The 25,799-nt window shown below is 40.0% G+C and overlaps 3 protein-coding genes across 14 annotated transcripts in view; 2 read left to right on the top strand and 1 right to left on the bottom strand.

Moving 5' to 3' along the window:
* LOC119017776 (cadherin-23-like) overlaps positions 1 to 25,799 on the bottom strand; it is a 101,113-nt gene that overhangs the window by 73,499 nt on the left and 1,815 nt on the right. For 3 of the 11 annotated variants that reach the window (XM_037094844.1, XM_037094854.1, XM_037094862.1), the window contains exon 1: positions 13,606 to 13,701. Coding sequence is in view for 8 of the 11 variants with exons in the window: in XM_037094900.1 (XP_036950795.1) it covers positions 7,035 to 7,124; positions 7,204 to 7,251; positions 7,555 to 7,718; positions 8,183 to 8,251; positions 11,007 to 11,115; positions 12,089 to 12,166; positions 12,634 to 12,639 (564 nt within the window). In the remaining 3 variants the exon portion in view is untranslated. Of the gene's footprint in view, positions 1 to 7,034; positions 7,125 to 7,203; positions 7,252 to 7,554; positions 7,719 to 8,182; positions 8,252 to 11,006; positions 11,116 to 12,088; positions 12,167 to 12,633; positions 12,655 to 12,696; positions 13,005 to 13,605; positions 13,702 to 25,799 lie in introns of those variants that run through there. The other 8 variants (XM_037094812.1, XM_037094827.1, XM_037094836.1 and 5 more) reach the window with 4 other exon arrangements.
* LOC119017828 lies at positions 13,737 to 18,525 on the top strand. The gene is made up of 3 exons (XM_037094921.1): positions 13,737 to 13,815; positions 15,918 to 16,033; positions 16,968 to 18,525. The coding sequence occupies exons 2-3, from the start codon at positions 15,918 to 15,920 to the stop codon at positions 17,998 to 18,000; spliced, it is 1,149 nt and encodes a 382-aa protein (XP_036950816.1). The 5' UTR covers positions 13,737 to 13,815; the 3' UTR covers positions 18,001 to 18,525.
* LOC119017848 lies at positions 21,734 to 25,012 on the top strand. 2 transcript variants are annotated; one of them, XM_037094962.1, is made up of 3 exons: positions 21,734 to 22,359; positions 22,729 to 22,755; positions 23,153 to 25,012. In XM_037094962.1, the coding sequence occupies exons 1-3, from the start codon at positions 22,079 to 22,081 to the stop codon at positions 23,940 to 23,942; spliced, it is 1,098 nt and encodes a 365-aa protein (XP_036950857.1). In that variant the 5' UTR covers positions 21,734 to 22,078; the 3' UTR covers positions 23,943 to 25,012. The 2 variants fall into 2 exon arrangements, with proteins under 2 accessions (XP_036950857.1, XP_036950848.1); XM_037094953.1 differs by having other exon boundaries at positions 23,150 to 25,010.

The raw sequence follows: 25,799 nt of genomic DNA, 5'->3' as shown, positions 1-25,799 counted from the left end.
TAGTAAATGATACCATATCTTTCTATCTATGAATTCACATAATTCCCTACAGATAAAGCGGAGGTGGGAGGAGGAGATGAACATGCCTATATCACAGGATACCTGGAGGCAGGTGTGCACTGAGGCACACCTGACAACAGACTCGAATACCTGGAAGGAATTTAAGTGGAAAATAATTACTAGATATTTTAGGATGCCAGAAATGGTAGCCAGGATGGGCCCAACTCATTCAAGCTCGTGTTGGAGGAACTGTGGAGCACATAGTGCCAATCACACTCATATATTCTGGTCCTGTCCTAAATTAAGAGTTTATTGGAAAGAGGTATTTGATGCCCTTGAAGTGGTTTTCCAACTACATGTCCCACGGGAACCTACAGTGGCTCTATTGGGCATGATTCCTGAAGGCCTGGTGGGGAGGGCCAAGAAATATTTATTTAATATATTGATCACTGCTGCATTAAAAAGTATAACCATTAGATGGTTGAAACCAGACCCACCCACCTATAATATATGGATCCAGAAACTATGGGACCTTTACCAAATGGAGCAAATTACATATACATTAAGGCTCCAAAGATCTCTTTTCGTGGAGCGATGGAGCCCTGTTGTGCCTTTGTTAATGCAGTGAAGCCTTCCCTCTAAAAGCTAAAAGCCCCCCGCTAAGAACACAATTCTAAACTCCAATAGCGTGCAATGTAAAGCTCTTATTTTGAAGACAAATTCATCGTCTTTCTGACAGAGAATGCAACGTACTTTACCTCCTGCCTCCAGTCAGTCCCCTCACCTCAGCATCATCCACACATCTTGAAAATGAGTTATCGAGATTTCAGAAAAGTTGTTTTTAACGAATTCAAGGCTCCCTTCGATGTCCTTCCTCCATCTTTATCAAAAGTTATCGACACATTTATTTTGACTCAGACTTGTATGTGGCCTCTACTGGATGCTGAGTTCTTTTCAACAAACGTCTGTACATTTTCCTCCACTCACCTCCACCCTGGTCGTAGCTCGAAGTCCTTGGAGGTCGTCAGCGTGCACCTTCAACTCAACCTTCTGTCCAGCCAGCTCCACTGCTGACACCACAAACACCAGACCGGTGGACGGATCCACATCAAAGTAAGTATTGTCTTCCAGACTGTAGACCAGCCAACACTGGTCACCCACATCGGGGTCTGAAGCCTGGAGAGGGGGAGGATTTAGAATTAAAAACATTACAGGTATTAATAAATGAGTTTTGGTCCGTGTGTCAAGATGGATGTCTTGTCCTCTACTTGTTGTGCTGAGCAGGAGCAGCGTGCAGGATCGTGTTTTCTCAAGACTGATTGACTCAAAGTGAAATTGATTCAGTTCACTGAAGTGATTCATCAGGTTTTGCTGATCTTGGCTGCATCGTGGCAGTATCGCCTGTTTGGACGTCTCCATTTTGTCTCAACCCTTTGAGCTTTTGACAGTCATGGAAACGTTCCAGTGAGCGATCAGATAACAGGCTCAGTGACACATTAACCACGTCGCTCACAGCTCAGCTCAACCTGCCCAGATCACAGTTTGTGTTTCTGGAGACGAGGAGGATGTTTTCCATCAGGTGTGAGCTGACAGCGGCTGGGTGTGTTTTTACCTTGACAGTGACAACAGGGGTTTTATACGGAGCGATGCTGACGATGGAGGCTTCGTAAAGCGGTTTGGAAAACTGTGGAGGCTCGTTCATGGGTTGAGCACGAATGATCGCCTGTGCGGTAGTAGAGCGGGATACGGTGCCACCTAGAGGAGAGATGGAGAAAACATATCATAATTAATTTTAATATTGAGCATGATGACTCTTTTTTTCTAACTTCTGTCTTAGAGGTGGTTGAATGTGTTCATGTGTTTTTCAGGGTGTTTCACACTCCACCAAAACCTCAGTTTGCTTCAAGTAAACCAGACTGTACGACATCTCATCTGAGCCCGTCTACAATCTAAATATTTAAGTTATTTAAGATAAGAGCTCTGGGCTCTTAATGGCTCAGTGTTTAAATTACACCATGCTAGGAATTGGAAACCTCAAAAAGCATGTTTGAAAGACGACATCAGCCATGGACAGTTGGAGATGATATAGTTATATGGGTGTGATAACAACTTTATGACCAAAAAGAATTCAATAGTGCCAAAGGTGAAGTGCCCAACATGTCTCTTCTGACTGAGATGCAGTTGTTGGACGTTTCAGCCCACAGAGAGAAGTTTAATCCAAGTATCCTGTGTTTGTGTTATATACAGGGACTGAATAATCACTCTGAGCTTCACATGATAGACAGTCATGTGATTTGGTGCTACTTCTGGTTGTGCTGAATACTATGAGAAATACTGTTCAGACCTACCATCTCTGGCTGTTACGTGGAGAGGGAACTCCCAAATCCTTTTTTCAACCAGAGGAATTTCTTTAGCCAGTGTGATCGTTCCAGTTTTCTCCTCGATGGAGAAGTAGCCGTCAGAGTTCCCAAAGTCGATCGAGTACGTGATCTGTCCATTTGCACCATCGTCAACGTCTGCTGCCTCAACCTTTGTGTGAAATTATACAAATCATCTTAACAGTGATTTCAACAATGTAAAATCAAAACGACACGGCAACAAGCTGTAAAATGTTAAATGTTAAAGTTGACAAGAAAAAACAAAAACATCCCAAACTAGGGCTGGGCGATATGGCCTAAAAGATGTAATCTCTGATTATTTCACACCAAACATGATTCTGTTTTCTAACAGAACTGCCCTGCCATTTTAAACAGTGCACCTTCAAACTCACTTGAAAAGAATGTGTCCCTTTTTGATAAAATGCTTTTGTAAACAGAAATTAAATATGTCAGATTGCTTGCTCTTGTAAAAACAGATCAGTTTCCGTATTGGTATTGATAGTGTTAACATACCTTTCATTAAATACTTTATCTGCAAAAGGTGCCTTTTATAAAAGCATTTTATATCCCTGAAGATATGGAACTAAATAAAACATCTGCATAGTAAACGTCACATTTTGTAGATGTACAGGAAACGAGGTGTGTGCTGGCTGTCTTTTTAACACGTTTTTGGGCAGGAAGACGAGCCCGTCTGCTTCCTCTGGCTTAAGACATCACTCCCCGTTGCGGCCTCATGGCACTAACCTGGGATCAAACATTTTCAGCATGTGGATGAACCTTCGGCTTTTCCACTGTATGTGCGGACACAGTATCTTTAGTGATACGCAACGTGACTGCATCTGTTACAGCTGTCCACCGGCTTTCTCCTCATTCGGGACACAATGATTAAATTATTCACTAATGTTGCTTCATAGCGGATGTTTGTGGGCTGCCGCGGTCTTGTACATCTTGTAGTGAACAACAAGTGTCCTACTCTGATGCATGTGTCTGTTTGAGAGGCTGAAATAAATGTGTTGGTCCAGCGTACAAGGAAGTAGCTGTATCTCCACCTTTATTTATTGCAAGGACAAAAGAAAGGGACCTCAAACTGAACCTTGAGGAACTCCTGTTACGCTCATCAACAGGCATAAGTTGTCATGATTGACACGTGTAAAGTAATATAACATCAATCAATTAACAAATGTTTTTAAGTATTATGCAAGGTGGAATGCAAATTTAAGGGATGTTACTCGCTTTTTAATGTAAATCTATTTCTATCAGAATACTATATACAACCTGAAGTGAGCCACCTTCAGGCTGTGCAACTAAATAACCAATTAACACTGATTAGAAGGACTTAAATCATAATCAGCAATATTCTTCTTGCTTTAATCACTCACCTGGACCAGCAACATTCCCACAGTTTGATTTGCAAACACCTTTCCCTCGTACGTGTCACTGGTGAAAACAGGACTGTTGTCGTTCTCATCCAGAAGAGTCACACTGACTTCTGCTGTTGCAACATTATTTGGTGGATTCGTCTCCGCTGCTTCGACCTTTTAACCAACAAAAGAACAGCATCTAACTTAAAATGTAAATATGCTAAGATATAATAATGTCCTGCAGCAGTATTTGTTGCACTAGTCCTACAACAACCACAAAGCTCAGGGTTTATGTTTAAAGTGAAATCTGGATCACCTGAAAAGTGAAGCTTGTAGTCGTCTCTCTGTCCAGAGCTGTGGAGTCCTTCACTCTGACCGTCCCATCAGAACCGATAGAGAAGGGAGCTGATTCTGGAAGGATCTGCAATGTTCCCACAAATCCTCCCTGGAGAAAGAGGATCATGGAGTAGATTATTGAATAATCATTATTAATCAATATCCAAGTGTGGTTTTTAGTAAAATCTACCTGGTCCAGGTCGGTGATGACAGCTCTGAACACGACAGCATCAACAGGAGAATTCTCCAGAAGTGAAACAGAGTAGCTGGACCGGTCAAACTTTGGAGCGTTATCATTCACATCCTCGATGGTGACAGACACCACAGCGTTAGCCGTCTTCAAGCTGTCGTCTGTCTGAGCCGCCTGCAGACAGAATATTACAGATAATCATTAAAGGGACAACACGCAACGCTGTTTTACTGTGAAGCTCCAGAAACACTTTGGACTATGAAACTTCACTTTACTTTCCATCAGCATGGAGGCAGGAGATGGTGACTGAATTTTCATTTTTGAAACTTTCCCTTTAATTATTCTTTTGTTTCGAGCCAATAATCATTCTAGCTAGTAACTAACTAATGACCTAGGCAGAGACATTTAAGGCACCTGCCAAACAAACAGGAGGCTCAGACACAGAGGAGAAGAACATCAGCTGCCCACATTACATATTTCTGTTCTATTTGAAAATATGTTAAACAATATTTAATGTCTATGTTTATATTTTCACTTTTCAAACGTACACATAAGCTTTACTTTTCCTACAAATACAGGAGCCTCTGCCTGACGTGCACTATGGGCCTCACATGTAACCAGTTATTAGGATGTTGTTACCTTGATGCTGACAGAGATCACACTGCTGCTCATCTCTTCTCTGTCTATTGGAGTCTGCACAGACAAAACTCCACTGCTGGAGTCAATGTGGAAGTTACTCTGATACTCTGCTGGAAACACTAAACACACAAAGACGAGGTTAAATACGGAGCGTTTCTTTACATATACTAGTGTTTCGCCTGTCTGAGCTGAATTTGTAGCTTTATCTTCCTGTTGTATTTACCTTCACTGATGCTATAAATCAGAGCCACGTTGATCCCGGTGTCTCCGTCCTGAGCTTTTATCGCCTCTGGCTCGATGGTCGGGAAAGGTCCATCCTGAAATATGTAATGTGTAAGTGGTTAATGTTCAAATTCTGTCCTCAAACTCAACTCAACAAACTTCTCACTCACTTGCTGCTAGCAAACTGCAAACTGTTACTGACCTGGAATTTGAGTTAGGGTTAGAAACCGTGGGGGTTTCTAAATAACGTTTCTTTAAATAAAAAAGTGTTCTGACATTGTGGAAGGTGAGACATGTCAAGACTTGTGAGAGAAATATTGTAGTATTGAAGCTGAAGGTATTTCTGGGTGTTATATTGTAGGAAACTGGACTCTGATGTTTCACCTCTCATCCACGAGGCCTCTTCACTTGTAGTATTTAATTTAAGAGACTCACCTGATTCTCTGGAATAAAAGCCTGGTACAAGCTGTGGCTGAAATATGGATACAAGTTGTCAAAGTCTTCTACGTTAATCACCACAGTGGCTGTGTCACTAAAATCCAAGGGATCCTGTAGTGAAGAACAACATAGACAGAGCAGATCAATCAGGTAGTCATGTCATTCACGTTATTTCTGTATTTGTTATTTCTGTCAGTATCAATACTTTTACTTTTACTCACACTGGCCCTCACTGTGAAGATGTACTGCTGGACTGAATTGTAGTTTAAACGTTTCTTCAAGCGTACAGCTCCTGTGCTGGTCACCTCAAAGACCTCTGAAGCTGGTTCCTTATGGAAGAACATCACATTTTCATAATGAACATTATGTTTTACTTTTAACTCATAATGACACTTGTAGAAGCAGAGTGGCAAGAGTGACTCTTTTATTCATGATGGAGGGAGTGTACTTCATTAATCCAGGCTGTGTTCAAATCTTGTTCTTTCTTGTGTTTAATGTAAATGTCAAACTGCTGCACTTCTCTTGTTGGTTTGGTTTATAGTGTTTAAATTCACTTGTGTTTCAGTGCAGTGATAAGCAACAAATATCTCCCAATTAAAAAAAGGTTGTCATTTAATCTTTAGCTCAGGTACTTTCAGTAACTAGTTGTAGTGGTCAAGTAGAAAGATTCATTAAGCTTGTATAAATAATGGTAAATCTTATTACAAGGGAATATGTGATTGCGTTGTTCGCTGCGGTGCTGTCGGCGTCCGTCGCCGTCACTTGAACGACTTCGAATCCCACAGATTCTGACTGAAAGAAGAAAAGGATGATTGATGAAGATACAAATGTATATTTACACACACACACACACATGTTCTGTTGTTCATACAAGTTAACACTTAGCCTGAACACAGAGTCTGTCACAACATTTATCCTCTCTAACTGGTGGTTATGGTCACACTTTGGTAACACTGGTCGTTAATCAGCTCAGCCAATTGGAGACAAAACAAAAGAACAATGAAACAAACATTTTCAAGCAAATTCTTCTGGGACTTTGCTACAAATAAGCCTCTGCTCCACTAGTTTTCTTCAGTATCTAGTGTGAACACCATTTTGTCCTCATGCAGTTTAGGCCCGGTCCACACGTACAAGGCCTTTTGAAAACAGGTTGTTTCATTCATCCAGGATTTTACTTCCTCATTAATAGTATTTTCTGTAGCTTAGAAACCAACCAGAGCGTACTTAGTGTTCGTGATTGGCCATGAGATGTGTTTCAGAAAATTCCCCTGTATGTGTGGACTGGGCCGTAGATTGTTACTAACACAGAGTTTAACCAATATATCAACAACATTTCAGAGAAATGATTTGAGACAATTGGATCAAAAATGAAGGTGTTGCATTTATATTTCTGTTCAGTTCCTGTCAGTAGATACAGGTGTATTGTGCAGGAGGTCTACAGTCTCTTTCTAACAGATTTCAGTGACTCACCTCAGAGACATTCTGACTGTAGAGCTTCTCTTCAAATATCGGGCTGTTGTCATTGATGTCACTGATTTTCAGTCTCCGAGTGTTGTTGTACTGCAAAGACAAACACATGATTTGAAATATTTTGTTTTGCAGTGCTGAGTGAATACTGTGACTTTTACATTTCACTCACCTTAATTACACCATCACACATGATGGAGTAAAACAAGGTGCCGCCACTCTGTAAGACAGGAACAGAGGACACTTGAGGTCTGTGGAGACACCTGACAGAACACACTAGAAAACTCAACGTAAAGATGTGCTGAAGGTTAAATATATGAGATATTGGACATAATGTAGCAGCAAGTCCTGAACAGAAAGTTCAGATGGAAGCTGAACAGATGCAAACATTTGCATAAAATAAGACCTTCAATATTGACATAAGCATGTGAGGAAATTCAATCCAGGCGGTAAAACACATTTGCTGTTGTGAATTATCAGCACATTAATCTAATATCTATCAGACAGCGTTGTCATAACTCACGTCTGTCAGTGTGTCTGCGTCCAGCGGCTTCTTGGTGCGAACAGTCGCGCTGGTGTCTCCGAGTGTGAAGCTCAGCTCCAGATACTCCAGGTGTTTGTCAAAGATGTATGGCACCAACTTCACACCACTTCCTGCTGTGATCCCAGTTACCACCTCCACTTCCCCTGCAGAGCGACTAAATTACTTATCTGACAGATTTTCCTGAGTGAAATTTCAATAAATGATGCATCTCACTGATGTGAATGCTGCACACTTATGAGCCTTGAGCAGATAAAAGTATTGTGAAGTGGCTCATTAATGATGCATCACCTCATAAATCATTACACCTTTCCACACATGATGGTAAGTCCAACTTTTTAATTCTAAAAAAATATTGGTATCTGTTTCAACTGTGATATTTGGGTGAAATACTGTTTGAGAAGGAAAAATAAATGTTAAAGAAATAAAGAAATTAAATAATTAGATAGTAATCTTATTGGAACACATTTGATTTATTGTAATCATTTAGAAGATATCTGCCTCTTGCAAAGAAACAGAGAACTTATTTTCTAAAGTCACCTTTAGCTGGATTATTTGACATTAATCTTATTTTATCTGTGATGTAAAATGAATATAATATCTAACTTACCTTCATATCCTTCATCCACTGGACCAAATGCTTTTGAGTTATCAGTAGTACAATCTATGACTGTAGTATCTTTGGGAACAGAAAAAAACATATAAGTTAAGACAGAACAGACACATTAATGTAGGTTCACTCAAACACCTGCACATTAAAACCTCCATAACATCATCTGGTAACTGGCCATGTATAATGTTTTGGATTTATGTGCCTACCACTTGTTAAAGGGTGTTAATGACAGAATGACATTGATATCCCTGAAGCCACACTGATAAAAAAACATATTTCTTGTGTGCTAAACCTGCAGTGAGGTAGATTATCTAGTGATCCATTTATTTATTTATTTTATTTAGGTAAAAATACATTCTTACTCATCGTCTCATACAATTACAGCTGCACTACTGATAAAGCCACACAACATATTTTGAGACTTTTCATTCAATGTTGCCTTTCCAAGTATTTTTTATTCTTTTTTAACCAATAGGGCAGAGTTAACGATATATAGTCGAACATGGGAAGCTCTTCACTCCATAGTTCACCAGAGCACTATGGTAAGGAATACAAACAACCACATACTCATGCATACACACACATATATCTAAATATATACCTACATACACATATCTACATATATACACATACATGCATACATAAAACAAGATCAAACAAAACCTACAATTCCTATTGTGTCTTGTAAATAAATCCTTTAATTTAGTATGACGCTCTATTATGTTGTGTGGTGTCTTATAAGGTGTAAGGTCCCAACGCTGTCTTGCGTTTATCTTTGATGAATAAAACCTGTTTGATCCAAGTGAATGAGTTCTGGTAGGATATTTTCAACTCTCTTGCTCAATATTGACGTAAACAGTTTATAGTCAATATTTAATACAACAATGGGACGATAGTTACCACATTCTATTTTTGTCTTTTCTGTCTTTCGGTGTGACCGAAATGATCGCATCTCTCCAAGAAGGCGGGATTTCTCGTTCTTTTAGTACCCAGTTCAAGGATTTTAATAAAGTGTCACCTTGGTGTTCTTGCATTGATTTATACCAATCGAACCAAAGCCATCCGGTCCAGGGACTTTCCTGTTTTAAGTCTCCTAATTGCTGAGTATCGTTCCTCTTTACTTATTTCTGCAACCAGTTTTTGATTGTGTGCCTCTGTAATGGAGGGTAGATTGACTGTAGCTAAGAAACTGTCAATTTAGGGGTCGTCATCTGATTAGGTTTGGGATTATAGTGATTTAAAGTACTTCTCAAAACTTTCTGTTATTCTCTTTAAGCTGGTTTAGGGTTTCAAATCTTATGTATAGTGTATTCAGCTCGTTGTTTTCGTAATCTATAAAACAGAAGCTTCAAAGATTTTCCTCCTACTTCATGACAACATTTCTTTCTGAATTTCTTGTGTGTTTATGTCATCTATTTCATTCCTTGTTTTCTTAATGTCTAAACTCATTTCTGGATCTAAGGTTTCTTTATGTTCTTTCCGTACCTGCTTTAATCTGACTTCTAGATTCTTAAGCCTTTGTTGTCTGGGTTGTTTCTCATGAGAAGTAATAGAAATTATCCTCCCCTAATTACAGCTCTGAGCACGTCCCAAACCACAGGCGGCCTCACCTCTCCATTATCGTTAAGATCAAGATATACTCTGAATTCATTTATACTTTAAACTCAAATATCTTAAATAATATACAAATCAAAAATAAATTCAAAGTGAAACTCTCGCCAAAAAGCAACCGAATCAAACATTCGTGTAAATGCATAATTATGAAGAAAGAGGCACTTTTAAGATTTACTGTAGTTTCAGTTTCAGGCAGGCTAATTTTCATTGGAGTGCTAGTGACACTGGAGTGTGACGGTAAATCTGAAAAGTGCTTCTTTCATCGTAATTATGTTCTTACACAAAGGTTTGACTCACAAATAAAGCCATGGATGCTTTTTGGCTTTTTCACTTTAATCTCCAAAAAGTTTATCGTTAAGGTGCAGTGACATATATATGGGACTGTGATCCGACAGAGAGATCAGGCCAATATCACGTTGCACTACTGGAGATCACTTTTAAAGATGAAACAATAGTCTATCCTAGAGTATGTGTCGTGAGGGGATGAATAATGAGTAGAGTCCCGACAGGACGGATAAACTTCTCTCCATACGTCTATAATACCTGTTTCTTTCATCAAACTGTTTACCTTTTAACTGATACCACTGAATTCTGAGTTCCCCCTTGAAACAAACAGACCATTCAAAGTGAATTACAATGTATGTTGTACTATGTTGTTCTTCTTTTTTTTTTTACAATGGCAAAATTAATTCTAATGTCTCCGGCTCATAATCAGTGTTAATGTATAATCTTTGGTGACTCTGTGCTGTAATTTTCTTTCTTACATCCGTGTAGAACCTGATATTGGACTTTGAAACACCATAAAGTGTAATCAAACTGACAACAACACGTTGTTTAGCGTACACAGTGAAAGGGCTGGGTCGTGCCCCTGAGTACCTGCTCGCTGACTGAGTGCCTGAAAGACTAGAGGTAGATTTATGATGGCGCAGCCTGATAACCGCTGCAGGGCCCAACAACGTCATAACTTAATATAACCTGAATACCTCCATAGAAAACCTCACCAGACATTCACCAAATGTCTATATGTCATGATGAATATCAAGTATGACTTGTTGATTTTTGGACAGACTGAACAAACAGATTTAGACACGAAAAACTAATGGTATTAAATTGAGCGTCAGAAAACAGTCGGCCTCAACAGTTTTAAATCAAATCTTTACCACTTTTTTCTCTATTTTCAAACTTCATCCATTCTGGTTCTACTCACATAAAGGATTTCCAGAGACGACACACACACAAATGGAGATGACAAGAAGGAGACCAGGCCGAACCAAACTGCCAGAATCCATCTCGGCTCTGCTGCATTTTCCACAAGCCTGAAACCTGACAATGAACTGATCACCTGAATTACAGGTGTTATCAAGCGACTGTAGTTCAGCTGTCCCTCCTTCCCAGAAACACTGTTTTATGGCAGGTTGTAAAATATTACAGGTTTCACTTTCAGCAGACGGCTCCAAAGAGCAACTCCAAGATTAATTTCCCCTAAAACATGTTTTTATCTCACAGGAGAAGTTCAGACTGAATCCATCCATCAATAAAGCTTGAAAACTGCTGCTGAAGGCAAACATCTAAACATTTGAGAGTTTGAAAAATAATTTTGACCTTGTTTGTCCTTTTCATGTTATTTTTTATTCATTTATTGTCTTTCCCTTTGATAGATTGTTTTATCTTTGTGGAGTATCATAAAATGTTTATTGTTGATTCGAAGGCAAACATGTTCGATATCACAAACCAAGATTAGTTTCTGGCAAAGTCTCAAGTCTTGAAGTCCTAAACTAGGCATGTTGTTCCCTTCACCAACAGTACAGTACATTTATAAATGAAGGATGGATAGAAGACTGGTTTGTCCAAAAAAGACATCGACAAAATTAGCAAAAAAACATTATGTCTTACAATTTAAAAAGTGTTGTGTTTTTTTTTAAATTTCAACTATTTGAATCAACTAAAAACACCAGAACGTGGTTGACTTTTGACCTTGTGGATATAAAATGTAACAACTTCATAATTTTATCCCACTGGACATTTGTGTAAAGAATTTTATCATAATTATATGAATTGTCGTGAGGTCACAGCTACCTTGATCGTTGACCACCAAAAGCTAATCAGTTCCTTCTTTGTGCACACGGACAGATGGGCAACACAAAAACATGAGGCCTCTGGTCATCGCCAGCACAGAGGCAGCACAATATGCAAAATAATCTTCCCTCACAACATCAAACACATTAATTCTTTAAATGTTATCATGTCTATCATTAAAAAAAGATGTGTGTAGTTATTGCGTTGCCTCACAGTTAATGTTTCTTCCTCTTCTCGGACATACAGCCGATTCATCTCTTCCCTCTTTGTTTCTGCTGAAATCTCCTCGATCTGCGAATCAGGATGAAGAAGCAGTTTTAAAGATCAACACCAGCTGTAAAATCCAAATCTAAATAATAAGAGAACTGCTGAGTAAAACCTGTGGTTTACTATCAACTTTCTGCTGAAGCAATACAGAAAAAAAAGAGAATTAGCGCCTTGCAGTCGTAAGCCTCCAGGCAAGTTGCAATTTACATACATTTTTGTCCAGACTGATATATTTTGTGAAGACGATGATGGAACTCTTAGAAAGGTAAATGTAGAATATTCCCTCCAGAAGTTAGAGATGTCATGTTACTAGAATAGGACGACATGAAGTCACCTTGAGTTTTGACCACCAACATCTGATCGGTTTGTCCATGAATCCAACTAGACGTATCCCGCCCCAAATAAGAAAACCTGACACTACAAGAAGAGATGTGTGGTACAAAGTCGTGCTAACTGTTTTGCAATAATTACAGTATGTAAAACAGCAAAACCTTCATGCTGCTCTTCCTCTTTATTTGTCTGAAAAGCTGAAGTGTAGAAGATGGTAGACTGACTTGAACTTCCTTCTGTCTGTCCGTATCTCCATCTTCAATCTCATTGTCAGAATGAACAGGCAGATTTGGTTTTACTTTCTGAGACACAAAACATGTCATCCTCAAAGAAAGCGTCAGTTCTCCAGAGGCCTTTTCTGAGGCAACAAACTGACGACAAAAAGGCACAAAATTACAACAAAATGTCAGAAAAATACTACAAAGAATTAAAAAATGACCACAAAAACTGACCAGACTGACTAGAAGACACAAAATGACCACAAAGAGACAAAACATTGGCCCCAGTAGCTCGGCCCCCCCCAAAAAAGTGACAAAACAGTACTATAGAGAACTGTGAAAAATGACGGACCACAAAGAAGGAAAATTCACAGAGACACAAAACTAAACGACTACAAATAGACATAAATCACCACAAAGAGATGCCAAACGTCCACAAAGAGACACAAAATGATAACAAAATAGTTGCACCATGACTACAAGGAACATTTCCGAGTTGTTTTTACGTCTGAGATTCTGAGAGTTCTGGTTCACCTGCCTCACATTGTTCTGTGTCTCCTTCAGTCTGGGGCTCTGGCCTCTATGTGGGAGCAGTGGGGACCTTTTCTGTGTCTGTGCCGAGGGACCAATCCATCCACGTACATGATTGATTGATTGAGCAGTGACACCATGTTTTGATGACTGATTTCAATTCCTCAGTACTCAGTCAGTGTGATTAATGACAACAAAAGTATATTTTCATGTGCAGATTCAACTGTTTATACATTAATTTTTTGAGCTTTTTACTCGTCATCCTAAAATGGCTAATTTTACAGTGACAGCTGTCCGATGCATTAAAAAGTTAAAGTCATCTAGTGCTCAACAGGTTTTCTTTGGTCCAGATGTAGAATCTAAGATGCATATCAAAGTCAAGACCTCCTACAGTCTCAATATACTTTCATCTTCCTAATTGTAGAAAAATATGTTCAAATAAGGTCATGGTGTGACTCTGAGGGGTTGGATGTCATCAACTTCTCCTCTATAAAAACGCCCTTCTTTCTGACGGTTGGTAGTGAAGCAGCACCTGAGAGGAAAACAGAAGAGGTGGGTGGCAGCATCCGTCAGACATCTTTCTCTACCAAGAAGGTAAAAGATTTTCACTTGGCTGCATCTGGCTTCATTCTCAGGAGGTAGCAACAGGCTTCAGTGATCATTGTTTCTCAGTTCATGCAGTTATTAGGCCTTTAATGGATCTCATCTTTCCTGACACCTTGTAAAAATTTCAAACAGTTTTCCAAAGAGTTCATAAAGCCACATTAAACCCTATAACAGGCTGAGAATGTCCGTGGTTGGCAGAACTTCTCTTTTACTGTTTTTTTCTCTAGTATTTTTCAGTTTGCTGGATTAAGTCCATCACTGCGCAATAATTCAGAGATGGTTTAAAGTATGTGGTGTGTTCATATTGTATTCATAAGACTGATGGACATGTTTTGCACAGGAGTTCCTCTATTGATGCTGGTTTTAACAGCTTTGTGAAACTACAAAAAAAACAACAACAAAAAAAGGAAGTAATCTGACATCTACTTGTGAAATTTGCCAATGACATTCCAGTGTCACAGTTTAATTGATATGCATGATGCAGTAAGAGCAGAAGTATATCCACGGTGCATAGATAATAATGTAAAAGACAACCAGTCATGTACATATGCACTAATATCAGCCAGCAGAGCACCCAGAGAGGCTGGTTGGTTATGTGGTCATGTGGCTTCTGGTCAAACGCTGACCTTCAAACACTGAGGAGTGACAGAGAGGTGAGGGGAGTGTCTAATAAAGGACGTTAATGACACTATATTTGGTCAATACATTTGAGAAGAGCAACCCAGAGGTGGTACTTACATTTGTAAAACAGGATGCAGTTTTAGTGCTACATACAATGCTACAACAAGCATCATAAAAAGCATAAAGGATAACATGCTAAAAAAATATTTAAAAAACACTTCATTGTGAAAATGCACTACAAAACCACATTAACTTTTAAGTTTCAAACCCTCCTGGAAACAAACTTTTTAAATGAAAAACACAAAATGCTTCTCTTTTTTCCTACTAAAATAATAGTACCATCTCTTTGACTGGACTTGATCCCTTCTATTCCTACAAGTAATAAAGATGTCGTGCTGTAGCAGAGTAGAACTTTTATAAAGTTTATAGGAATAGAGGTGATCAATCCCAGAGAGTTAGTAATGTCAACTCCATCAGGAAAAACAAAAAAACAAAAACAAAAAAAAACATCCTCTTAGTGGGCATGAATAAGGACTTTCCAATTACTGAGTTTTTATAGTGGTTCTTAAATAATGAATGTGTTTTCACAAAGAACATTGTTATAATTAAAATAATTTTGTACCATGTCATGTTTTGTGCTTTTTATGATGTTTGTTGTTGCTCCTCCTTCTTCGTCTGTATGTAGCACAAAACATATGTGGTACCACCTCTTGATTGCTCTTTATGGACCAAATATAGTATCATTAACGTCCTTCATTAGACACTCCCCTCACCTCTCTGTCACTCTGTAACAATGACTGGCTGGAAGCCACATGACCACATAACCAACCAGCCTCTTCGGGTGCTACATTGGCTGATATCTGTGTGGATGTATATGATTGGCTGTCTTTTATATGTATCGTTTTTTTTGTTTTTTTTTTACTTATATACTTTCCTTATGTTAATGTTGTTGTTGTTTTTTGATGACCCCCTTAAGAGCCACAAGCTGAAACACGTCAGTCTTCTAAACTTGGTTCTACATGCCACAACATAGATTCATGTATATTGTCGTTGCAGAATGTTTTCAGTTATCAGATTAATAGCAATATTTCTTTACTTGAACAAAGAAGAAAATTCATATATCCACTAGTTGTCATTTTGTAGTAACCAGCGGTTGATACTATGTAGTATTAATATAGTTCTATCACATCTAGAAGTTATTTGAAAGTATTTTATTTGAGTGCCACAGATATTTGAGTAACCCCATGAAGGTGCTTCATGGCTTTTAAATTTTCACTATCATTAATACAAACTGCCTTGAGAGAAGTACAACTTTAAGGCGTCATTTTTCATATGATAACTGATAACCACTATATATTTGCTCTAGTTATTATTTTCTGTGTTTTTATCCTATTCATGCTGATACCGTCTTTAAAAAACACTGTACGTTCTACTTACTTCAACTGCTACCCATCTCGATCTGTGTGCAGATGGCTGGCCTCTGCTGGATGGTTGCAGTGCTCGCCTTCTTCCTCTCTACTGAAAACACTCTGGCTGATGTCGACCAGAACAGGCTTGCAGAAATTGTAGATGGCATCTTGAAAAAGTGAGTCGACTTCTGTATCACTGAATAGAAGAATTATGGTATTTAGATATGTTAAACATCACAAGGAGCTGGAATACAGCAGGACATTGCAGAGGGGTACAGAAGGTTTTACAAATACTTAGGGAAAGATGCTGGTTTTACAAGATTACAAGTACAAAGAATGTAGCTGGAGTTGTAATTTGTGTGAAAAACATGCCCACAAACTAGTATTATGTCAGCACAAAGGTACAGTAGCTATGAAAAAGTGCATCTGATCTCCAAAACCACCAAGCCAAAAGGGCTTTCTTCTGTGTTCTGCATCCAATCTTTCTGGGAATCAAGGATGTAAAAAGCTCCAGTAAATGGTACTGAGTATATTTCGAGCAATACTGTGAAACATCTTGGGCAACTGATAAAACACAAAGGCAGAAATATAGTAGCTGTTGTCGAGACTCTAGTTCACTTTTTCTATCAACAAAATACTGCCAGTCAGACCAGTGTGCCTAACAAAGAAAGTTATACAGATTTATCCACATCTATGTCTATTGACGCAATGAAGTTTTCGAAAACCGTCATTTTACATTTACACCGCTGAGTAAGACAAAAGATTGCCACAAAAAATTCTCATTCTCATCCCAAAAATACCATTGTATTCCTAGGATATAGAGTTGTATTTTTAGAAAAGCAAGGCGTGGGAGAAGCACCTTCCACTAATTAAATATAATGAGTGGAAGCTCAAGCAGCCCAACTCCAAAGGCACTTTTTTCCTGGTATGTTTAAGGAGAACGCAGTGAGGGACTGTCGAGGTGCAGAGACCAAGACTCTTTAAAATCCGCCAAAAAATCCGGATGGGTGTTGGTGGGAAGATGTCATCTTCAATCTACAGAATATTGTGTTCTGCCCCAAAAGATCTAAAACACATAGTGGAATGTCTTTTGTGTTTTTCCTTTGACAGGTACCAGACAGACGGCAAGTTGAGTCTGGCTGTAAGGATCCCAGATGACCAGAACCAGAATATCGACGATATCCTTGAAACTGTCTCTAAAAGTGATCCAGTTGGTGCAGTGAAGGAAAAGCTCAACAAGAATGAGGTGTACATCGGCAGGAGGTTGGTTGCAGCCAGACTTCTTGGTGGGAGTGAAGGAGGAGATCAAGCAGAGTCACGTGTTGTGGACCACCTGGACGACTTGTTTAACCATAGTAATAAGCAGGATGCTGAATTTTTGCTTCTCTATGCTTATGCCTCCCCATGTGTTGAAAAATGTACAAGTGGCAGTCATAGAGAGAACATCCTCAAAAGGATGAATCACATTCTGCAATGGAGCAATTACGCTGTGGTGTTTTCTAAAATATCCAAACCCAGTGATGGTAGGCTCAATACTGAGGAAGAGCTGAGTGGAGCCCTTGAGCGACTCGGGACCTACAATGGTACCCGAGGTGCAATTGGTCTAAGCAACATATTCCGTTGTGATAAACAAGATGGTAGGATGAATTGCACTAGTTGCTCTAGCGATGATCAAGTTGCACACTCTTGTGTTTCAGACGAAACAATGTCGGGTCCCAGCCCTAGCCAGCCCCCCACGCCATCCACAGGCAGTCAAGGTGGTGTTGATAATGGTAGTGAAAAAGAAGATGAGGGGGCACCTTCTTCACAAGGGAGTCTTGATAATGGTAGTGAAAAAGAAGATGAGGGGGCACCTTCTTCACAAGGGAGTCTTGATAATGGTAATGATAATAACGTAATTCCAAACGGAGGTGTGCCACCCTCAGAAGGTGGTCCTGAGAATGATATTGAAAAGGGGGAAATTCCAAATGGAGGTGCGCCACCATCACAAGGAGGAAAATGCAGAGGAATGAGAAGGCGTAAAGGATGTAATGGCAGAGGAATGAGAAGACGCAGGAGGCAAAGAGGCAGAGGACTGAGAAGACATAGGGGGGGAAAAGGCAGAGGAATGGGAAGACGTCGGGGGGGAACTGCAGAGGAATGAGAAGGCGTAAAGGATGTAATGGCAGAGGACTGAGAAGGCGTAGGAGGCAAAGAGGCAGAGGACTGAGAAGACGTAGGGGGGGAAAAGGCAGAGGAATGGGAAGACGTAAGAGGCAAAGAGGCAGAGGACTGAGAAGACGTAAGGGGCGAAAAGGCAGAGGAATGGGAAGACGTAGGGGGGGAAAAGGCAGAGGAATGAGAAGACGTAGGAGGGGAAAAGGCAGAGGAATGAGAAGACGTAAGGGGCGAAAAGGCAGAGGAATGAGAAGACGTAGGAGGCAAAGAGGCAGAGGACTGAGAAGACGTAGGGGGGGAAAAGGCAGAGGAATGGGAAGACGTAGGAGGCAAAGAGGCAGAGGACTGAGAAGACGTAAGGGGCGAAAAGGCAGAGGAATGGGAAGACGTAGGAGGCAAAGAGGCAGAGGACTGAGAAGACGTAAGGGGCGAAAAGGCAGAGGAATGAGAAGACGTAAGGGGCGAAAAGGCAGAGGAATGAGAAGACGTAGGGGGGGAAAAGGCAGAGGAATGGGAAGACGTAGGGGGGGAAAAGGCAGAGGAATGGGAAGACGTAGGGGGGGAAAAGGCAGAGGAATGGGAAGACGTAGGGGGGGGAAAGGCAGAGGACTGAGAAGACGTAGGGGGGGAAAAGGCAGAGGAATGAGAAGGCGTAGGGGGGGAAAAGGCAGAGGACTGAGAAGGCGTAGGGGGGGGAAAGGCAGAGGAATGGGAAGACGTAGGGGGGGAAAAGGCAGAGGAATGAGAAGACGTAGGGGGGGAAAAGGCAGAGGACTGAGAAGACGTAGGGGGGGAAAAGGCAGAGGACTGAGAAGACGTAGGGGGGGAAAAGGCAGAGGACTGAGAAGACGTAGGGGGGGAAAAGGCAGAGGACTGAGAAGACGTAGGGGGGGAAAAGGCAGAGGACTGAGAAGACGTAGGGGGGGAAAAGGCAGAGGACTGAGAAGGCGTAAGGGGCGAAAAGGCAGAGGACTGAGAAGACGTAGGGGGGGAAAAGGCAGAGGACTGAGAAGACGTAGGGGGGGGAAAGGCAGAGGACTGAGAAGACGTAGGGGGGGAAAAGGCAGAGGACTGAGAAGACGTAAGGGGCGAAAAGGCAGAGGACTGAGAAGACGTAAGGGGCGAAAAGGCAGAGGACTGAGAAGACAAAGACGAGGGGGAAAACGCAGAGGACTGAGAAGACATAGGGGGGGAAAAGGCAGAGGAATGAGAAGACGAAGACAAGGGGGAAAACGCAGAGGAGGCCTCTGGCGTAGAGGAGGTGGCAGGCGTAGAGGAGGTGGCAGGCGTAGAGGTGGTGGCAGGCGTAGAGGTGGTGGCAGGCGTAGAGGTGGTGGCAGGCGTAGAGGTGGTTGGGGTTTTGGGGGATTTGGCAGACGTAGAGGAGGTGGCAGACGTAGAGGAGGTTGGAGTTTTGGGGGATTTGGTAGGAGATCAAGATGGGGTCGTAGTTAAGTTTTGGGAAAGCTGTGACTCAGGTGAAACAGATTTGTTAGAACTTCAGCAGCTCCACAAACCCACCTTGACTGCAAAAAACTCCCTTGTTTTGAAACAAGTTTACTATATCATTACTATATAGAGCAAGCGTAATTTTCAAGTAATTTCTCATACTTTCTTTTAAAAAATGTAATTTAAAAAATATATATATCTTACTGTCCTCAGTATTGACAGTATTCATGTCATTGTACACATCTCTTCATGTCTATTTAATCTGAATAAAGCTTCGCTAAGCATCCATTCTGGCCTGTGTGTCAGTCATTTGGTAAACCATGAACACAAGCAGAATAACACATATCCAGATCAACTTTTTCACTTCAGTATATTTATTCACTGTGAACCGCAGTTATAACACTTCATGTTCCTCTGAACACAAACTCTCAGTCCTGCAGTGTTTTTAGCTCAACTAGATCCAGTCAAACAACACTGGATCATGCTGCCTACCAGCTGCTAATATAACTAGCTCTCCTCCTGCTGATTTCAACACAGATTTGTTGTGGCTCACTGAGACTAGAATTAAAGCTTCAGAGCTGTCTGCCTCCACCCAAGGAGTCAAGATAAATAATGGAAAGAACTTTTTTTTGCAGAATATTATGATGTCACAGTGACCTTGTGTCAATGTCATCAGTACAACATGTCATCATGTTATTAGATGTGTATGTAGTTTGTGCACATAATTCATAAAAATAATTGTTGAGAAATGGCCAAAAATGTGTTTTGTGATCAGACTTGTGAAATCTACAAAAATCATGATGTGCCATTTGCTGAGATCTGTATCAAACAAAACATGTTTTCTTACATCTGGTGAGCAACTAGGCTGGGGCATCTACGCAGCACTACAGTACTTCATTATAATGCCTTCTGTCACACAGTGCACCTTTATAAAACAAACAAAAAAAACGGAGCTTACGCAATCTTGATATTGCAATTTTTGATAACGTTACAATTCATTGTGTAGCCCTTAATGCAACTTATTTTATTAACACATTTATCTAAATCTTTGTAAACAGGAATTAAAGTGCAACTCATTTTTGGCAAATTATATCACCTGTGCTGTTGTTTGAAGTGTTTGACAACCATACATAAATCACCCTCCAATATTAGTGGGCCATTATTAAAACCACTGACTGACATAAAAAGTTTAAATGTGCTGAATATGAACAGAACAACAACAGGCTTACTGATTTATGTTTGAATAACAATATATGGCTACACAATGTCACCACACAGCAGCCGTATGTTGGAGTGAGATGCTTAACTGCAGAAGTGAAGATAACTTTTTTTTCCACTAGCGAGCCATCAGCTAAAGTCGGGGTTAGCCCACTTTGGGATGTGCCCGGGCTACGTCAGTAACAGCTCCTCCTCCTTAGCATTAAGCTTCCTTTAGAATGACTGATGTCAGACTGATTTGGAAACCAGGTTACGCAATGCATTATGGGTAAAATAAGACACTTCACAACACAGAAATAATGGCAGCTGCAGCAGCAACACCAGCGGTGGAGGACTGACATATATTATAAACCTAGATATGTAAACAAAGAACAAAAGATAGAAACGTTCAAAAGAAGAGATGCTACAACTGGAAGCCCACAGAGAAGTTGGAGACACCTCAGGAATGGTGCTGCAGATATATGGTACTTTAGGCAGTAACCATAAGAACGATGCAAATGTGAGCACTGAATAAGCCAGCAGGGCCTCTCTAGGTTACGAGCCAGGGATAAGTGACAAAACAAATGTCCATCGACTGAATCAGCGTGATGTCGTGATGACAACAATACAAAACTGGCAGTGGATTCACACTGGAGAGATATATGAAATCTGCAAATTATTTCTGTTGTCACTTTCAGCTGTAACTTTATCATTTAAAGATACGTAGTCTCTTCTGTTCATCACTTCTCAGAGACATGTTCAAATATGGACATCGGGCAGCTCTCAGGGTTTGGCCTCAGCCCGCCTCTTTACTATAAAAATGTCACTTCCCTCAGTGTGAATTCACTTATACCTCACCTGCGCTGAGAGGGAAGCTGAGCCATTTGCTTTTGTGCTACATCGTTCTTCATCAAAGCAGGTAAAAGATTTTTCACTGGGATTGAGTACAAATCATATTTTCAAATACAAAAGACAAAAAAACGGTGGGCAGGAAAATGTTGTTGTTTTTTTGTTTTTTTTTCTACATAACCTCAAAGCAAGGTGTTGTAATAGACTGAAAAATTGAGAAAAGATGGTATTCATTGCCATGCCTTGATTTTACGATTATAAAGGAACACTTACTCATTTTAAAACTCAGTGCTAGACATTGATTGGGCCTGCTTTTAATGAGGCAGTGGAATGTGTCAGGTTGGTGCAGGTTGGCCAAAAACAAGTCTGAACAAGCAAACAAGTTTGAAATATGGACCGTAGTTACAGTAAAGCCTTATTTTCACTTTCCGAAGAGTCTAACCAGCCTTTTCAGTTCCAGAAAAGATTATTAAGCCACATTAAAGTGAGACTGTGGCTCTGAACGAGTCCACTCTGGCAGCAGGCTGCATTTACTAAATAATGACACGTTGAATTTCCCTAGATTTCCCATGATTGTCATGAGTCAGCAGTTTAATGATCTTTTAGCAACAACAATCATTTCCAAATATTCTGATAATCAAGTAATTATTCATGAGTCGGTAATCACAGTCGTTACTGTATCGTACTGTAATGTACTAAACGCTCTGTGCTGGTTCTGTTTGTGTAACACTCAGATGGCCGGCCGGTGCTGGATGGCTGTAACAGTCTGCCTGTTGCTGTTTGATGGAAACAGTTTGGCAGATGTGGACAAGAACCAACTAGCACCAATTGTAGATGAGATCTTGAACAGGTGAGTCGACTTCTGCTTATACACAAAAATACAACCAATTCATAAAAACAATACCACAAGGAAACATGACAAATTATTACAAGTTACCTTTGTAACTATTTCATAATCCCATAAACGTAACAGCAGTCTGAGGAGTTATTTATTTCTCAGTTTAGTGTGCTAATAAAACTGAACTGGGTGAGTACAAGTCCTTCGTATTGATATTTTTTCTAACATCACGCAGTGTGTTTATTGTTTCCTTTTTATATAAAGATCATTTCTGACAATTGTATGACCAGTGCACCTTTCCAATTATCACATCAGGTTCTTATTCTCTGTATCAAATGATCAAACATAGCAGTAACATGTTGCATCTGTTTCTTGTGGCAGGTACACACCAAGCTACAATGGTGGAAGGTCAGTAAAGAACTGAGTAAATGTTAGTCATAGTGCTTTTAAAAAGTTACAATCTGCTTTATAACGGAGAGAAATGTCAGAAACAGACAAACACATAAAACAAGCACCAGAAACTGACATAAAAACGCTACTTTATACAAGTATGACCGGATGATTTTCCATATGTTTGCTCTAAATTTACATTAACAATATATCTACTTCAGGATAAATAGTGTAACTGATTTTAATATTCATTATATCCATTATGTTTACATTTGTTTCATTTATCATAAATGTATTTTATTTGATAATCAAACAGAGAGATTCTGGCAGTGACAAGACGCAAATTCTACCATTTGGTGCCGTTTTAAATAACACCTGGTTTATGTTTTTTTGATCTGTTTTGTTCTGACAGAAGAAACCCAATGTTCAGCCTGGCAGTAACCATCCCATACAACAAAGACACGAAGATGTATGACATCAGTCAACTTGACGATGGAGGCAGAGTCAGGAGGGAGATTCTTAATTGTGAAGTGTACACTGGCACAAGGGTGGTTGCAGCCACGGTTCTGAGATGGCCTAATGTTGTGGATCAGTGTCCTGGTGGACGTGTGCAATGGCCTGATGTTCTGAGAAAATGTCCAGGAGTTAACACATGGGCTGATGTTAAGAGCCAGTGTCCTAATGAAGTTAAGGAGGGTAGAGCAGATCATGCAGAGTACCGTACTCTGCAGCACATTAACACCTTGGTCAAAAATCTTGATAAAAATGATTTGTTGCTTTTCTACGTTCTTGCTTCCCCATGTGATCAAAGATGTACAAGCGAGTCAAGTAATTGGAGCATTCTTAATAGCATTAAAGCAATTCAAAGATGGCATAACTACGCTGTTGTGTTTTCCAACATATTCCAGCCGCGTAATGGTCATGTCATACCTGACCAGGATCTACAGGGAGCCCTCCAGCGACTTGGGGGATCAATCGGTCTGAGCAACATATTCCGTTGCAACCGACAAAGGGCTATGCAGTGCACAAGCTGCTCTAGTGGTGGACAAGTTGCCCGCTACTGTTTTTCAAAGAATTCACAACCTTCACTCACAAAACCTCAACAAGGAGTTTCCACGAATGTTGGCAGTTACAGAGGAGCAGGTCCCAGTGGCAGAGGCAACATCAGGAAAGTGGGAAAACATAGTTGGAACACAGGAATGTAGTGGATGGGGTAAAGATAGAAGGAGGCAGGAGGAAAAGGAGGAGGGAGGTTCTCAGGATACTACGGGATGAGCTTAAAATCTTTAAATCAATATAAACATATACTGCTATATGTCTTAAGTCAAAAGACCCAACAGTTGTTGATAATTCAGAAAATCTTTTACTATTTGGCTTTACCATCAAAAACAATGGATGTACAGTTTAGACTGTAAATGCATAATTCTTTCTTCTAAACCTGCAGAAGTACTTCATGGAGCTCGTGCTGCCTTTCTGAGAAAATGCTTGTTTTTCTTTGTAAAACCAAATGTGCATTTTCACCCTGACTTGTAGATTGAGGATGATAATTTTGTCTAAAACGGAGGAGAGAGGCAGGGTGGTTTCTACTGCCTGTGTAAAAGAGGAACAATTTTCTACTGCGTGAGACAACACATAAAAAACGCCTGAGTATATATTTCTAAATATTGGTGCAGTGGCAGTAGACAGTGGAAAGAAACAGGCACATGCATGTATGCATATTCTCTTTTGTTTCCAGTTCACAGTAATTTTGTTGTCTCATTATGAAACTGAGGCAAAGAAGAAAAAAATAACAATAAGGTTAATGTACTAATGATCTGTAGTACTTATATAACTGTACTCAATACTTCTGTATATTAAAACTAAATCATGTGATGTTGTGTACTTTCTGATTAAAGCTTCGCTCAGCATCCATTCTGCTCTGTCTGTGTGTCAGTCATTTGGAAACTCCTGCATTACAGAACTATGGTTACCTGTAGTTTGATTTAAAACTGTGGTTCAACTGTTCAACAAATTAAGCTGTGTAGTTGTAATCAGCACTCCATGTAAAGTGTACCAGTAAAGACAAGATTACATCATACAATTGAACTTTAACCAATGTATAAAACAACTACTTACTCCAATTAGAGATGCACAGTCTCATCTGCCAATTCTGACTGCTAACAATACCAATTTTCTTTCTAAGAACCATAATGACTTTGGCTTGTGCTGCCTTTCTGAGAAAATGCTTGTTTTTGTTTTGAGTGTAAAACCAAGTGTGCATTATCATCATGACTTGTAGACTGAGGATGATAATTTTGTCTGAAATGGAGAAGAGAGCCAGGGTGGTTTCTACTGCCTGTGTGAAAGAGGAACACTTTTCTACAGCGTGTAAAAACACATAAAACCTTTTGAGTACACATTTCCAAATATAAGACAGTGGAAAGAAACAGAAACACAAGTACACATATATGAATGGTTTGTTTTCTTGTTGAAGCAAACACAACTAAAAAAAGAAACACAGCATATAAGTTTGAGAAGGCTAAATGTTCCTCGTCAACATGAGTAACATGCGTGTCTCTGCTGCCTGTCCACAGTGAAGCACACAGAAAGGCAGCAGAGGAAAAGAGGAAGGCGTTTGAAAAGTGACAACCAGCCGCAGTTAAGACACTAACACTGAGCTGATATTAAAAGGAGTGCACATATATTTAATAAATAACATAAAATATTCAGTTCGGACTGGTGGCCTTATTGAAAGGTGAGCAGCATGTGTGTAAATGTGACTGGCACAGAGTCGGACAGATCTGACACTGACCAGCCGCTCATCGCAGATATTGTCTGAAACCTGATGACTCTGGTCCCTGGCCGGTCGATCGGTGCATCTCTACATCTAGCTGACATTCCAATATATTCAGAATAGAGAATAATTCTATGGTTTTGGTGTAAAATCTGTGGAACAGATTTTAACAACACAGAATTGACCTGTGACTGCAGTCTCACAAGAACAGGATCAAACATGCAGTAGTTGAGCATCTTTAGTACAGTGAGGGTCAGCGCACAATAGGGCTCCGAATCTCACATTTTTT

The sequence above is a fragment of the Acanthopagrus latus genome, chromosome 1 (assembly GCF_904848185.1).
Source record: "Acanthopagrus latus isolate v.2019 chromosome 1, fAcaLat1.1, whole genome shotgun sequence".
Lineage (NCBI taxonomy): Eukaryota > Metazoa > Chordata > Actinopteri > Spariformes > Sparidae > Acanthopagrus > Acanthopagrus latus.
The sequence above is the reverse complement of the archived record's forward strand: the minus strand, read 5'-3'. Positions and strand labels throughout refer to the sequence as shown.